Below are 16,624 nucleotides of genomic sequence, written 5' to 3'. Positions count from 1 at the left end.
ATTATCCGAACTCTCAGCATGTGTTCGGCACGGCCTTGTTCGTCTGCTATGACATGTGGCCAGCGGTCTCGATTTAGCCGCGCCCGGCTGTCGGTGAGAAAGCTATCACCAGGATCGGTAAACCTACAATGGCCAGCACTGCCTCCTCGGCGTACGCGAAAGGATATTCGGTGAAGATCCTGGCTCGTAAAGCACGAGACAAGCTCTTAAGGCACCATTATGGACGTGCCGACTGGCCATCAGCCGCACTGGTCAATGGCTGTTGAAGAGGGCAGGCCGAATACCAGGCCTGAAGAACACGGGCACTGGATCTGGCAACGGCATCCACACCGGCAGAAATAGATCACACATACGACCAGCTCAGACGGCTATGACCTCTGCGAATATACATGAACTCCTTAGTATGGTACGGCCTTCTCAACCTTCCGACGGCTTGCAAGTGACACAGATGGAGCCCAACTCTACGCAGCTATATTTGCTCCTAGTCTCGGGAACCGCCTGCCTAGTCGAGCCAAGGAGGTGACATGCCCGTGTAGCATCGGCTGCGCCTTTACCTGAGGCAAACGGTGGCTTCATCACGGAAGACTCGTGCTCCACGAGGGGGTATCTCAACGCCGGCCAGTTTTGTCCGATCGCAGCAACTTTCATTCAGGCAGAGCTATGTAGGCCCTATCAAACATCGTACTCAGACTCCTCGTCTGTTTCCTTGAAGATGGGCACCATTCAACGTTCGTCATCCATTCCACACGTGCTGGTAACGAGGCTCGTTGGATTATCCGGCCAATGCACGCGGTCACGAGGAGAATTCGGACGCCTCCTGGTCTGTGCAGATGGCAGGCGTTCGATCTTTCTCCTAATCAGCATCAATGCTATCGGTCCCCACAATTGCTCTGGATAGAACTGGCGGCCCTGGCGTGCCTTCTAAGAGAAAAAAGCGTTAGTACCAGTTCTTTGGCTGGTCGTTCCTTCGGCCTCCACCTCTCGCATGCACCCATCTGGTGGCCGCGTACCAGAAGGGTAGCCCAAGCAAGCGTTCAGTCGGGCCCACAGTCGTTCACGTGCTCATGACGATAGAACTACACCAAGTTCCAGATCTCGTTCCGCCAGCTCGTGCCATATCAGCCCTGCCATAATTGGAGAGGCATACCAGGTAAATAATGCAATGTAACAACTCCGGCCGCTGCTGCCCTACATCGATGGGCGCCGTTGGGCCCATCTACCTGGATACCGGACGGTGGAGCACGTCACCCTAAACGTCCTCGCCATTGCCAACGTGCCTCCCACTGGTCCTTTGGCGACCTATCGATACGTTCCTGGAGCTGGACCTAGTTGTCACGTCCCGAAGTTATTCATCACACAACCCTAGGCCACCCATTGCCTGCCAATAACGTCATGGAGAACACTGTCTTAATACCTGAGGACTCTCATATCAACGTAATTGACATCACGAGCGAAGTTGCTCATGGAGCATCGCCATTTAGAGTGGCTGATGCATTATACATCCTGGGAGGTCCTTCATCATCCCCCACCTCACGACTGGTGTTGCTTCATTGTATGCGCTCGAGGCCTGTATGCCTCACATCGGCCGCCACCCTATCTGTGCTCGAGCATAGTCCAATGTCTCAAAGGACTATCAGTGCGGCGCGCAGCGCCTCCGGAGGAAGATGGCGAAGCAGCATCATAGCTTTGGTGTCGCAACTGTTAAAGACAGACCAACGCCTTCTCAACGCTTCAAACCACAACCCACCCAAGCCCTCAAGCACTACGATCACATACAACTCTATCAAGTTCTCTTTGCCTGCCAGAACTCTACCATACTTACATCATGGTTAACGCCTCTCGTCCTCAAAGCCTCCCTCATAGGCATGATCTTGATGACCATTCGACGATTGGCCAATGTCACCAAGCAACACCTGTTCGCCATGAAGCCACCCCATCTTCGCCAAGTGGCACTGACGTCACTTCCATGTTGCATAACGGTGCCATCGCGCTTCCTGTTGGTACTCTTTTCGGCGGAAATTACACGTCAGCTCCGAACAGCATCCCCGATCTCAACATGCAGAACAACCATGGACCCGCCCCTGCAGATGGAAATGTGGTGTGGTTTTGCTCCAACTGCTATGATGGACCTATTAGTTACTGGCAGAACGTCTGTGTGACCTGTTCTCATGAGAAGTGCGGCGCATGCAGAGAGGAGGAAACCTGCTAAACGTGGTCTTGCACTCGCATACCCTCGTCTTCCTCCACCGCCTACTTCAAGAGCTACCAACGACAATGCTATCACGAAGAGCCACTTCTACTGCCGCTTCTTCTCGAACTTATGCGGCACTCTCCTCTACCGGATGTTCTTTCTTTGAGTTATTTATTGGGATCTCTCGTTACTCTCCGCTTTCTCCGCTTTCTCAAGCACTATACCACATTTGTAGACTTGTTGGACATTTGGATCATTTCGACAAAGCATTGCTTACATGGCGCTGTTCGTTCTTGCAACAACATGATGTGGTCTGCTACAAGCATGACACATACCACCCGGCACATTCGCTTTACGGATCTTGGTTTTGGAATTTACTTGGATTTACAGTTCGCTACTCAATAGAATTCTCCTCATCATTGCTTGCTTCACTCTCATTAAAGCCTTGCCACTTTCCTAATATGGCCGCATGTATCTTCCTGCAACAACGTCGGAGCGATGCGCCTCCATCGCTCGAAATGGCAACCGCGTGGTGAGCAGACGTGCGAACTGCAGCATGCAGACCAGATTCGGCTCTTCATCCCAGAATCGACTGCAGAAAGGATGCAGGAACGTTTGTTTCAGCATGGGGCACGACACCCTCAGCGGGAGATTCACAGGCTTCTTTGCATATACAAAGTCGACTGCAGCAACGAATTAGAAAATTGCCGTGCAAATAACTCGTTTGATTGGACAAATTTCCTCGCTTTTTCAGGATTTCTGCCTCACGGCTCCAGCCAGGGTTCTTTCCTTTTTACTTTTTCGTCCAAGTGGCTGACGGGGCCGCGTCATTGCAGCGCGCGCGAGGCAGGAAGAGGGACCTCTTGGCGCCGAGAGCATCCTGAGGACTGAGGGCACGAGGCTGTGACGACGCCTCCAGCTTTCCGAGGTCCTTAGTGGAGCCCAATATGCCGCCTCAGTTTGCCTACTGCCTTCCTTAAGTTGCACCGCCACACTTTCTTTTGCTCAGTCACGCCCTTTGTTCCGGTATCCGACCGGCTTCCTGGCCTGCCTTGTTACTTCCCTAATGTCATCATGGAGCGCCGCCGGTGTATTCTACCACTTCACTCTCCTTAACCATGATCACGACAGAGCTGTCTGACGTACGTTGACCGCTGATTGTGGAGCCAGTGGGTAAGTTTCGAAGGACCTGTCCTAGCTTCAAGGCGAACATGAGGCACCAGACTGAGTGCTGCAAGCAAAATCACGAGTGGCACGAGGAGAGGATGAGAGGAAGCTAACTGTAGGGCACGAAGGGGCGAGCGTGGCTCAGTCTCCGTCAGAAGAGGTGAGGCCATAGCGGAGCGTCCTTCGAGGGACTGAGGATAGCAAGATAAAATGCCATTAGAATGCGTCTTCTCTTGTTCTCATGAGCTCATAGCATCGCAACAATCCCAAACATCTCACACTTCCACAAGACAATTTATTGCCCGCTACAACAATCATTCTTCCCTAACTCCTCCAACAACCACCGCGGCTTCGCGACAAGATGTCTGTCTTCTGCTGTAATTGCCGAGACGGCCCTCACAACACGAATTTCGTCTCAGCATGCACCAACTGCAACCACTATCTTTGTGGTAGTTGCCCAGCCGCAACAGAATACTACAACTACAGCACCCCTGTCCCTGCCTCGGCTCCGCACCACCATGCTGCGACCCCTGCTACTCACTCGAGTACGGCCAGGCTCTCGGGTATTCATCAAGACACTTCGTCAATCACCCTCAACACGCGCTTTCCAGCGGGCGACGGCGGTCGATACACAGAACGTCCCAACAAGCCAGTGTGGCGTTGGCAGTGCTGCTCATGTTATGGCAACAACAGTCTTGCTACGGATCCAGGATGCGCGTTCTGCAGTAATCACAACAGGTGCCATGGCTGCAAAGTCTGGGATGATGCAAGACAATAGAGAGTGCGGATTGATCGGCGGAAAGTAAGCAGCGGCGAGAGCAGTGGTGAGTTCTAATGCCATGAGACTCAGGCGACAATGCTGATCTTGCCAGGTTACATGATCGGACATGATTCTGGAGTTATGGAAGGGGATTTGCTGGAGTTCCGGTGTCTTTCTTGGTTGAGTTCTTGATTTATTCCTGCACATGATATGGACTCGCCTATAGTATATTATCTTAGATACCCAGCATACCTCTCTTTGTTTGAGCGTCTTAACCGAGTGCGGTGGGCTTCAAGCATAGCGATGATATCCTGATGCGTTCAAGCGTAGCATATCCGGTTAGCTATTGTTTCCAGTAATTCCAATATGCTTATTACTCTGATTCAACATGAACTTCCTACTCGTGGTCTTGACTTCAAGCTTCGCCGGTGATGAGGCCTTCATTGAAACGCCTGTCAGCTTGTGAGCTGCGCCCACTCTACACTTCCGCCACCTGAGCAGTGGAGTTTCGTCTGCAACAGAACCCGATATCACCCTCCGTAACACAACATAGTACCCAAGGCGTAATCGGCGAGTTGGGCGCACGTTGAAATAAGGAGGTGAGACATCGCGTGTGGCACAGTCAAGCATATCGTTCCTTCGCGATTGCCGAGTCCTCTGCTGCGACTGGTTCGCCACTGCAATCTACTCCATGAATTGGGACCAGGGATGGCATGCAGGAACGCCCCGGGCCAGAAGGCGACGTTATGGGACGTAAGCCTGCGCGTACGCTTTCTCCGCCTGCGTATGGCACCCGAATACGAGTCCGCGTCGACAAGAATGATAGTCGAATCTCCCCATGGACGCTTGGGTGTTTCCTTCTTGCCTTTCTGCTCAGTTGCGCAAAACAGAGGACGAAAGGCGGACTCGTGTTGCGCTTACGTGCGCGCGCATGCTCGTAGGGTGGCCAGAGGGCCCTATTTCGCAGGCAGCGCCGCCAAGAACTTTGCACATGTCGGCACAGCCATGCCACACTGCTCGGTCTCTGCTCTCTGCCTTCTCTTAGTGCTTCAATGGGCGAGAAGACATGATTCTTTCCTCGTCTGCAAGAGACACGTCGTCAGAATAAGGCCCTGCAGCCCATTTCTGTGACCTCCAAGGCTACTGTGCGGCTCCAGATTGCAGGAGCGTTATGCCGGCTGATAATTTCGCGGGACAATTCGTCGTCATCGAAAAGGGCGAGGAGGATGCCCCAGGCTGTCCTTCGGGTGGCAGCCTAGACTTGCGGGGCAGCGTGAGAGGGCATTTGTTGTCATCCTCCGCGGACCGTGATCATGGGAACTTGTAGCCAACCCGCAGTGCCGAATTCGCAAAGTTGTCGTAGCTGTTCGCATGTGCTTGCAGTCGTGGTCATCTGCGAGGTTACAAGCCGGCGGGCGGCACAAGCGGATCAAGGACTGGGCGGTGTCATCCATATTGGGCCTAGCGGATATTTCAAGTTTGAGCCCGCGCCTAACCAAAATATGTGTGATTTGCTAATCTACGCTATATGACTATACCAGCGAGCGTCTAGCAACCATTTCTGCGCGTTCCGAAGCGGAGAGACGCATTCAGGAATGAACAAGTACCAATCACTATCCTCGTTCGTGGCCAGACAATTCGTCACCTTGGTAGACTCGTAGTACTCTGGATAGAAGCCGGCGTATTCCCAGTCAATGATGCCGGTCACGCGACACTGCCCTTCTTCAAGCTTTACTATAATATTTGCAGGCCGAAGATCATTGTGGCTGAGAACATGCTTCTGTGATAGGGGCGGGCAAAGACTTCGGAGGAATTTGATGTAAATTGGACTTCCATAATGGGGGTTGGAGAATTGCCAGTCGTCGAAATCTTCCGTAGTCCAAATAGGGTCGGTTGTGCGGCGAACATTTCTCCTCGCATCTTGGCAACCTTCTCCTGCCACACCTCCAAGTGGCATATCGTCGGGACGGGTCAAAGACCGCACCTCGATGAATATATCGTTCAGCTGCGCTTGGACTGAGCGCTTAAGGGAGTCATCTAATTTTGGCCAGACTGCTTCGAGTGTCGTGCCAGGCATGAGAGTCATAAAGACGAGGAAGCAGTCACCAAGGCGTGCAAGACCGAGTGGTCTTGGTGCAGGAATAGCGGGTTTGTGTTTCTCAAGGTATTGCAGGGTTGTGTATTCAGTCAAGTCGTCCATCTTCATTATCATCTTGAGAGCAATACCAGGACTGCACTTGAGGACGATGCTGTGTTTGCCCAACGGTGGCGTCCAGATAACTTCGCTCTGTTCAACCAATTTGCGGATACTGTGGGCAAGGGACGATTCGTCGTGGTCGCTTTCAATAAGGCCTCGGAGGGATTCAGAGAACGGGAACAGGACTGTGGCTGAGGTATGACTATAGAGAAATTGTCGAGCATCGTCAGGAAATGGCGAAGTGTCTATCTTGCGAGGCTGTGGATGTGGCTCATCCCAAGATGGAGCTGCAAGGCGTTAGCTTTAGTTTTACAACTAAAGCATAGTGATGCGAAGCCCACGAACCATCGGACTTTCGACCAGCAAGCCGACGTGCATACGAAGAGGGGATTTTGGATGCCAGATCTACTTCTGGATCCGCTTCTAACTCTCTTTGTAGCTTTCTCATAACCATTTTATTCAAAAACAAAGCCGAAGACCTGTCCACAGGGTCGACCCTGTCTGCTCTCTGACATTGAGGATGCATGCAGATGGCGTCTGTGTCGTGGGGTGAACGATGCATAGCGTCTGTGTTGTGAGGTGAAAGAAGATTCGTTTCAGCGCTAGTGTGTTTAGGTGATTTGAAGTCCACAGGTTGATAACTGTCGTGAGTCCTTGCAGTTGTTTGCGGTCTCGGTCAAGCGCGAGGTTCCAAGCCGGTACAAGCGGATCAAAGACGGGGCGATGCTATCCGCATCGGGCCTAGCAGGTGCTCCAAGCTTCGATCAACCACAGCGCCAACCCTCTTGTTATCTGCGCGTATCCATCACTCAAGCATCATTTCAGCAATGCCGCTATCTGTGCTTTCATGGCAAAGCTGCGATCTTCAGGAGTCGGTGCCGTTTGGAGGTTGGCGGTATCTCATGCCCGCGGGTCAGAAAGAACCTTGGAAGATTCAGACGCTGTCAAGCCGACAATGTAGCCGTACCTAGTCAGTATCCATTGCTCTCGATAGTCAGGTGACTCCGGGCACGGTCCGGAAGAGCCTGGACGAGAGGCGCATTGGCTTTCGTCAGCCATGTAGGTTGAGTAATACAGAAGCGGGGTATCTTACCACTCTGCTTGGTGACCTTACAATGTTCTTTCTTGTAAGAAAACTCCCACGCGACGCGTGACCCGCCAAGCACAAGAAACCTCACATGTGTTAGCTGACCTATACGTTGCTCCTGGCTTCCTCAGCATCAACATTGCCATCGAACTGACTCTCGAGACTGCATGGCAAATACGCTAGCGAGTCGAGCAACACAGCCTCGTCTCCTCTACAGTTACATTGCTCAACCACATTTCTATAGCGATCACCATCATCCAGACCGCCAAAATACCCCGGATGGGCCAATTTCCATCGCGTTCACGAGATCGAGCCGTCGAAGTATCCACACCAATAACGACCTGGTGAAGGGCGTTGTCCACGTCAAATCACAAACCAGAGTCAAATACGTCACCATAAGCTTTATTGGCAAAACGACCTGTCGCATCGCGAGCGAGCGCAATCCTGCAAACCAGCATGTCTCCGAAGTTGAGTTGTTTTGCCAGGAGCAAACGTTATCGAGGAGGGCAACGCCTAGCGCGACCTGTCCCCCTTCGCGGGTAGAGTACCCCTTCGAATTTCGATTTCCAGAAGCAGTACCAAATGCTACGAAGCTGCAGAATGATGCGCCATTCCGACCAGATCCTCTTTTTGAGCACGAGAGCGGACATCCTCTTCCACCGTCGCTATGGTGGAACGAGAGCACGATATGTAACGAATACTTTCTGAGAGCACAGTTCGTCACGGAGCAAGCTTCATTCACACTTAGTCCCGTTGTTGTGCAGCAACTCCGCTTTAGCCCGTCGGTTCCGGAGCAAGGTCTATCGCCTACAGCTGCTCTTGTACCAGCACCACCAATACGTTTTGAGCGTAGATCGAGACCATCAACTCCAGATCCATCTAAGGAGCGGCGTAACTCGCTGCGACGGCTCAAGTCGGGCCTACGAGGCGGTGCTAAGGAAGAGGAGACATCTTCGACTTCGCTGTTAGTACTCAGTGCACCCCCAGAGTATCGCGTTGGTGCTGCCAGCACGATCAAGCTATCACTACAAGCAACACTAAGTGACGGCGATACACATCCAGCACCCGTGTATCTGCGTGGCATCCGCGCGCAAGCAATGACACACATCAACTTCCGAGTCCCGCTGGCATCTGCAGCAAATGGAGAAATACGGAAAGAGAGCGTCGAAAAGTTCGACCTCTTCAATCAGCGATACAGTAAACCTGGAATAGAACTCACTTTGGATACCAGCTTGGAGGGTTTTGAGATCAACAAGATTGTGCCTCCCACATTCAAAACATACGGTGTCGCGCTTCAATATGACGTCAAGTACGACCTCTTGCTCGAATGCGCGGGAAAGGAGTCGGAGCATGAGATTGATGTCGATAATGTGGTTATTGAGCCTATGACAAGACCTGGTGGGCATCTTGGGCCGCCGGAAGAGATGCCGCCAGTATGCGGCTCGGACGAGAGCTTTATATTGGAGGAAATGCTCCGGGATAGTGAGCCTGTGGCGGAGCAACCACCACCATATTACAGATAGGATATACGACTATCGTGTTTATCGGATGCTACGTAGCTCATAGGACTATCCGTGACAACACGTATTGGGAATGTGAGCAATACAGCGTGCAGCCTTTCGTTGCTGGCAACGAACACGTAGCGCGCAGCATGAACAAACACCGCCAGAATAAAGTTCTCCACTTGTTCTTGCGGGAGCTGTTTATGATCACATCTTTAATTCCTCAAATACAGGATTAACTTGCTGAAATCGCTCGCACTTAACTCTTGCAACCCACCAAGCCCTAAAATACCTCTAGCGCATCTACCCAACATATCCACACGCACTACATTACCTCAGTGATCGTCCGTCTCCCCGAAGATGCCCCCAAATCCAGGTCTATACATATGTCCCTGCGGTATGAACGCGGGCGTCTGGCTCGTTGCCGGCGCGAGTAAATGCTCAATGTGCGGTTGGTCGTGGGGCATGTACGAAGCGGCTCGTATAGCGGACGAGAAGAGGAAAGCTGAGCAAGCTACGGATGGGCATGGAGATCAGAAGTAGTGAAAGCCCTGTGTGAGGCTCTGTTCATGAGATACGAGTGCGCCGCTTTCGGAGACAATGAAATTGAAAGGAATATCGAGTATTTATATCTCGATTCTTCCTGGGCGAACGTCTGGTCGCCCCGTGGTTGAGATGTCGTCGCCAATGTATGTCTCGATGCAAACGCTCAGACCATTGAATTTATGAGTCCGTATGAATGCTCATATGCTTCACGCTTGTCATAAGGTGACTAACTTCCACCTACAACTCCTTCAACATGTGGCTCACTCGATGTTTCGGGGGGTATAAATGCTGAGATACTAACAAGCTTGTCTTTCTTCAACAAAAACATACTTTCAGAAGTCCCAACATATCATCTATTAAATCGAAAAGACACAGCAGGCATCACCGACTGCGACGTCCACAGTTTTGGGGACAGCAACATACACTCCCGCGCCGAGAACCCTGGATTCATATCGAGAACGCTAGTCAAGTCAAAGTTGAATACAAGTGGCATCACTATGGCAGTCTTGTCAGAAAAGTACAACAGCCTCGCCTTCGACTGCAAAGGACGCGAATAAGATGCTTGCAGCTACAGCCAGAATCAGGGTCGGATTCTACCAGACAAAGAGCCATGCGGACACGAAGAATGTGTCAGGTCACCTACGATTCTCGGTGAGCAGAACGTAAAGGAGGGCGGAAAGCAGGAGAAGGAGGAAAAGCGAGACGGAGGGAAGACTTCAGGAATCTGACGCGGGAGCGAGAGACGCCGAACTGTCCTGAGGAGGCCGAGGCCAGGATGTGTCGGAAATCTTTCTTGTTTTAGTCCGGCTATGAACGGCAGAGTTTCACATCTTTTGGGGGTGCATTGAAGTATAGCAGTGGAATGCTTTTGTCTCGGAAGGTCATCGGAGAATACTCGGCTTAATGTGTGCATTAGAAAATAGATCTATTCGTCTCTCGACATTCCCAGATCCCGTGAAGGGCAACTCCATGTGAAAAGGTTCTCGCAACATTCATCAACTCTCCGAAGCAACAAGAAAGAGAAGAAAAGGATATCATGTAACCAGACCCAAACACTCATACGTATATATGCGACACCTCAAGGCTTCACACAAGCAACCATGAGCTTCTCGTAGTCGCCGCGCGTCTCCCCTTCTATCCTCTTGACCAAGTCCTTCTTGTAGACCTGCTTGTACGCGTTGCTGACGGCGTTCATAAAGTTCTTGTCCCAGTGGCAGCGGACGACGCGTTGCACGAGGATCTCGTCCTTTGTACCGAGGCCAGCCATCGATTCCTCTAGACGGACGGCTTCAGCCTCGGGCCGGTTGGTGGCACGGTGGATAAGTAGGCGGAGTGCGTCTTCCATGTGGCCTGAGAAAGCGGACTTGATCACGCTGTCGAGGGACTTGTGGAAGCGCTGTTGGTAAGAGTTCGCCATGGCTTTGAGCTGCGCGTCGTTTTTGCTGGTGAGAATCTGGCAAACTTGGGGAACGTTCTTGCTAGCAAAGCCACCCATGCCAGCTTGAAGATCCGTAACAGCCTGCTCGATTTCTTGTGGGTTGACCGGGTATGAGTCTTCTGCGCGGCGGGCCGAGATGATCATGTCGTACATTTGTTCGGTTCCGGCACTGAGGTCGCCCTGGAGGTCTTTCTGTAGCGGCCGTTGGAATAGTTCTTGGTACTTCTGCTTGATGGCGTTGATGTCGGCGTTGCTTCGGCCGATAAGGATGTCGTCCAAGATGACCTCCTTTGTGCCCATGCCCTTCATCGCTTCCATGAGGTTGTAGCAGTCGGATACTAGAGGTCCGCGTGCAATTTCGACAAGTCCTTTCGCGAAATAGCCGCTGGTCTCTTTCTCAAGATCTTGGACCATGTTTCGCATCAGGCGCTGGTCGTATTGCGCCCGAATAGTGTTAACCTGGATAGGATCCCTTTTCGCCAAAACCGCGATGAGCGCCTTTTCGTCGGTGCCGAATCCCTTCATGGCTTTGCGGACAGCTTCGACATCTTTGCTGACGTCGATGTTGGCTACCTGCATCGGACCATAACCGAGGGAGGCCTGAGTTGGTGGCCCGCCGAAACCCCCTGGCGCACCGAACTGGCCTTGGGGGGGTGGAGCACCGAATTGACCCTGTGGTGGGGGCGCGCCGTATTGGCCTGGGGGTGGTTGCTGCCCAAACTGGCCAGGTGGAGGTCCAGGTGGTGGTTGATACTGTCCTTGGGGTGGTTGTTGGCCGTATTGGCCTGGAGGTGGCGCGCCATACTGTCCTGGAGGTGGTTGCTGTCCATACTGACCCGGAGGTGGCTGTTGTTGATATTGCCCAGGTGCGCCATAGCCCTGTTGCGGGGGAGGAGCTCCATACTGGCCCTGAGGTGGACCGCCGTACTGGTTTGGCGGCGGCGCACCATATTGACCTTGCGGTGGTTGCTGACCATAACCTTGTTGAGGCGGGTAGCCTCCGTACTGTTGGTTCTGCATTGGTGGCGGTTGTTGATAGCCTTGCTGTGGAGGTGGTTGATACTGTTGATGTTGACCGTAGCCTTGTGGCGGCGGGGCTTCTGTAAGATATTAGTACAAGATCAGGCTTCAGCGCCAAGTGTTGCAAGCCATGGAGGATGCAATGATCGCCGGGCTGTGAAGAGAGGGCCTCAACTTACGGCCCGGATACGGCTGCTGATAACCGCCTGGTTGGTTGTAGTTGTAGGACATGTTCAGCTGTAATTTAGGCAGGGTAATACAGGAACAAGCTCTAGAAGTAGGTAAGACCGACGTGCGACTCGGATAATAAGGCAAGTGGTATGGAAAAGAAGAGGGGAAATCACCAACTGCCTGCTAAAGAGTGGTTTGCACCAAAGCTTGCCGTGGCTGAGTCGTATCGCTCAGCCCTGCCAGTGGTGGGGTAGGGTCAAGAATTAGTTTGGCTCATGACGAAGAATCTGGCTTGGCATGGTCAGCCATCGGGTTTAGTGGCGTGGTATGCGAACACCTTCTGCCGCGTGGTTGGTACGGTGGGTAAGGCGGCCACTGCCCAACGCTAATCCGATGCTTAATCGGGTCGTTGCCTGTGGCGATGCACGCTCAGAAGACATATCGCAAGAGCACAGCCTCAGGGTCGTAACCATGCGCGAATGAATCTCCACTAGATTGTGGCTACATTGCAACGATGATATACTCGAGATAGGGTTGTGGCGTAGCTGCGACGATTTATAAGGGACTCATTCCGCGAAAACAGTTTACGTACGCTGCGCCTTGGCAAGTCACTTGGACCTCACGATCTATGTTCGCATGGAGAACAGCGTCATGCAGTATCTGCGGTACGCGTTTGTCCGCATCATAATGATCGCGCAAAAGTCCGCGTCAACTTGTGGGCTCTCTTTGCACGAAATACTGCATCATACTCCCATTCAAGAATCGTCTATGTTTTGTAACTCATGCGTATCGCGAAGACAAATGATAGATAATGCGATAATGTGCGATGGCTCCTCGGCCGCTGGCGCTGTGCCAAGCTTATGTCACAATCCCAAGCTTCGAAAAGATCGGCAACCCTCTCTCCTCTCCACCAACAACATCTGTTTACTGCACACCATCCTAGATCACTAACGCCAGGCACCCCAACGTTAATCCCAACCCGCCGGTGAACTTTCGGCCAAGACACTGACATCATAGCATGCGGCGCACGTAGCCCCTCATGTTTTCGCCGTCGATTGCACATCACGAGTATGCCTTGGCAGTCGGAAGCGATCTTGGGTGAGCACTAATTGGTCAGGAGCACCCATTGAATACTTTAGTTCACCGGGGAAGATTTAGCACGTGCAGGTGGACATAGAATCGGGGTGAGAACAGGACCGATGGAGGCGCATCATGGAAGTATAATAGAGCCAAGCCAGCGATCAATGTCTGGAGGATATTGACATAAATTGGGTGTGTTGGAACGATTAATTCGAGCTGCGACCAACTTCTTTCGAACAACCAACTTACCCGCCATCACCCCGAATTCTGTGATAGACGGGACATAGCCAGCCGCATACGCCATCCAGCATCGCCGATCACCAACCCTGAAACAGGGCACTTCCCGCGAGGCTACACTTAAGCATATCGCGTATAGGAAAGTCAGAGATATAAACGAGAGCAGAGCCGGTGCATGAAACAGTCGTCCTATCAGCCCGTCTTTCATCCATCAAACACCACGATGTCGTCCTACGACTCTGCCAGATCGGGATATCAGCCCCATCCGCAATACTCACAACAACAACCACCCTATCCCACCACACCGGGACCGCCACAACCACAGCAACCAACCAACTACTTCCCACCGATCCCCGAACAACAACCCATCTACTCCTCTTCACCAACATCGCCCTACAACAGCGGCGCAATGATCTCAATGCCACAACCACACATGCCAACCCACCGCCGCACCTCCTCCTCCTCATCCTACAACAGCCAACGCCCCACACACCTCCAACCCACGCCCTCCCAAGCAATCCCAATCCGCCAACCAGACCCACATTCCTACCAATACCAACAACCCACCCATCTAGCCCCCGCCTCGTACCCACCACCCGTCGCCTACGCGCCACAGGCCGCACCCATCTACGCACGCTCTTCGTCGCAGCAAAGCCACTATTCGCACCACAGCACACACGCACACAATGCGCATGCCTATGCGGACGGAGAGGACAAGTACGAGGACGAGCACCATAGGCATCATGATCAGCATTATGGGGAGCTGGATCCGGAGACGGAGAGGGAGTATAAGAGGAGGTATGCGCGGGAGAAGGAGGTGGAGAGGAGGCCGACGTTGGGTGGCAGTGTACTGAGCATGATTGGGAAAGTCGGAGGGCTGCTTGGGAGCGATAGGCGGTGATGCTCAAGGGATGTGAGCGGATGTTGATGGTTTGGAAGTGATACCCCATGGATGTTTCCTTTGTTCTTGTTGCTTCGGTGGTCATTGTACGATAGTGGGAAGCGCCAGATTGGCGCTATGATATGACGGACTAACTCTTGGATGATTGAATAAAGTAATTGATCTTGAATTCGTCGTGCAATATGTATAAAGGTGGTGCTGCTGAAATGATCCCCTATAAACACCTCTCGCTTGATAGAGAGGAAGAAACGCTGTCGGACGCCAAGTAGTAATGCAGGCGATGAAACGTCAAAACAGAAACTTTTCGTACTTCAGCGCTTGAAGCCGATATGGAAGTGTTGGCCCTGCCCAACAAGTTTTTCGTGCCCATGTTCTCGCCACTTTCGTTGCCAACATGGAGGTGGCAGATAGGTTGCGATACTGACGCCCCAGCCGCAGCTCGCTGCTGAGGGTGTACGCAGGCCGGTGGCTTGTAGACCTCCGAGAATGTGTTGCCTCGGACGCGACACGGCATTGTCCGGCCCGTCACGTCGCCTTCTGCCGTCCATTCCTTTCCCGACCCGGTGTAATATGCACTCTATGCGTATACGATTATGTAGTTGGCGAGCTCGGTACAGACGATTCGTGGTCGTGATTCGTTCAGCTGAAGGTCTCGCCAATGTGACGCTCGCTCTCGGGTTTCCAGGTGCCTGTTACTAGTTAGTATTGAGGAAACCAGGGACTCGAGACGGGTGTAATGGAAGGATGCTCGCGTCCCGACGTGTCGTTCCGCGTGGTACCGTGCAGCGTAGCACGGCACTCACAAGGCGCGATAAGAAAAGATTGTCACGTACCTTCAAAGTTGTGCTTGACATAAGCCATTGGGTCGTCATCCTCGCCAGCGCCCATAGTCTTAATGCCGGGGCTGAAACTGGTGATAGGCAGCACAATGACGTCGCCGACCTTCTTGGGCGCCTTCATGCCAGTGAAGTTCTCCCATGTAATGTTGCCCTTGCTCGTGCTCATGTCAAAGTAGTCGGGGTTGTTGAAGTAGTTGAAGATGGTATCGGTCCAGACGGCGGGCCCAGTGAACTCGATTATGCCCTTGTAGTCCTTGCTGAGTTTGCCGGCGCGCTTGCGGTCGAGTGTCTCCTGTGTGATGTTTGCGACCACATCGACGAGAACAGGGTGGCCAGGCTTAGACTGGATGGTCCACTGGCAGAACTGAACACGACGAGAGTACCACTGAGCCCAGTCTGGACGATCTGGGTCAGCCTCAATGCCAATGACCATTCCGTAGCTGTTTGCGGGCACATCAGAAGGTATCCAGTCTGACGCGGGCTTCAGTGCCGAAGTGTCAATATCCGAGTAGATGCCGCCACGAGCTAGAAGGATCAGGTAGCGGAAGAAGTCGGCTTTTAGGACGGGTACGGGGAGGGCGTTGTAGGCTTCGATAACCTCGGGGACAGAGGAGTAGAGGTGTCTGATCAGGTGCACTGCGACGTCGTCGGTGATGACCTCGTGGACGAAAGAAGGGTGGTGTATGCTCCAGCTGGCCTCTGGCTCGCGGAACATCTCGTCAAACTGACCCTGCGCCGGTGTGTACTTCCACGTCTGCCAAATGTATGCGGGTGTCTTCGCGTCGACATCGTAGGGGAACTGGTACTCGAGCTGGTCCTTGAGCGGGCGCTCTCTCAGCTCGTCCATGCTGACCTGGGTTTTGGGCTTCTTGCGCGCGGGCGCATCGGGAGTGTCAAAGGTCTTGTCTGCCTTTTCGGTCGCCTTTTGCGCCTCTTTCGACTGCTGTTCCTTGGCCTTTGTGCGTTCTCTGTCTGCCGGGTTCACCCAGGCAGTGGGCCGGGGCATTTCCTTCGCATTGCGGAAGTTTGGGGTTGTGCTACCGTGGTGCTGCGACTTGAAGATGAAGAATAGCGTTAGACAGGCCAGGGAAAGCACGAGGGCCTTCTTGAAGGTAAGCATGGTGGCGGGCGCGGTTGAAGAGCCAGGCGAATAATGAGGAGGGGCGTCCTCGGTGGTGGAAACGGCGGACACAGGTGGAACTCGATAGGGCCTAGGTGGGAAGATATACTATCAAAGCAGACGCCCTGGCTGGGTTTGGGGGTACAGAGGGAAAGCCGGCTCGCTGCTTCGGGCAGTCGTGACCTGGCGGGTGAAAGGGCTAGTGGTTGCGGTCGTGAGAAGGAAATGAGAGGTGGAACGCGCAATTCACGGACACGAGGGAAGAACGAACGACATGGAGAACGGTGAAAGGCGTAGAGGCTACTGAGAGCATTGGCGGCGGCGGCGATACCACGGGCTTTTTGAAAGAACCTCCAAAGGGCCAAAGC

The 16,624-nt window shown here is 52.9% G+C and overlaps 4 protein-coding genes across 4 annotated transcripts; 1 reads left to right on the top strand and 3 right to left on the bottom strand.

Moving 5' to 3' along the window:
* Positions 1–5,637: 5,637 nt before the first annotated feature.
* J4E83_008007 (uncharacterized protein) lies at positions 5,638–6,330 on the bottom strand (the record flags this gene model as incomplete). Its single annotated transcript, XM_049334904.1, has 1 exon — positions 5,638–6,330. The coding sequence occupies one exon, from the start codon at positions 6,328–6,330 to the stop codon at positions 5,638–5,640; it is 693 nt and encodes a 230-aa protein (XP_049186055.1).
* Positions 6,331–7,569: 1,239 nt separating this feature from the next.
* On the top strand, positions 7,570–8,925 carry J4E83_008006 (uncharacterized protein; the record flags this gene model as incomplete). Its single annotated transcript, XM_049334903.1, has 1 exon — positions 7,570–8,925. The coding sequence occupies one exon, from the start codon at positions 7,570–7,572 to the stop codon at positions 8,923–8,925; it is 1,356 nt and encodes a 451-aa protein (XP_049186054.1).
* Positions 8,926–10,528: 1,603 nt separating this feature from the next.
* J4E83_008005 (uncharacterized protein) lies at positions 10,529–12,139 on the bottom strand (the record flags this gene model as incomplete). The annotated part of the gene is made up of 2 exons (XM_049334902.1): positions 10,529–11,988; positions 12,088–12,139. 2 exons carry the CDS (start codon positions 12,137–12,139, stop codon positions 10,529–10,531), a joined length of 1,512 nt encoding a protein of 503 aa, XP_049186053.1.
* A 2,797-nt stretch (positions 12,140–14,936) lies between these two features.
* Positions 14,937–16,256, bottom strand: J4E83_008004 (uncharacterized protein; the record flags this gene model as incomplete). The annotated part of the gene is made up of 2 exons (XM_049334901.1): positions 14,937–14,986; positions 15,131–16,256. The coding sequence occupies 2 exons, from the start codon at positions 16,254–16,256 to the stop codon at positions 14,937–14,939; spliced, it is 1,176 nt and encodes a 391-aa protein (XP_049186052.1).
* Between the last annotated feature and the right edge of the window lie 368 nt (positions 16,257–16,624).

The sequence above is a fragment of the Alternaria metachromatica genome, assembly GCF_023757995.1.
Source record: "Alternaria metachromatica strain BMP 0045 chromosome Unknown scaffold_21, whole genome shotgun sequence".
Taxonomy (NCBI): Eukaryota; Fungi; Ascomycota; class Dothideomycetes; order Pleosporales; family Pleosporaceae; genus Alternaria; species Alternaria metachromatica.
The sequence above is the reverse complement of the archived record's forward strand: the minus strand, read 5'-3'. Positions and strand labels throughout refer to the sequence as shown.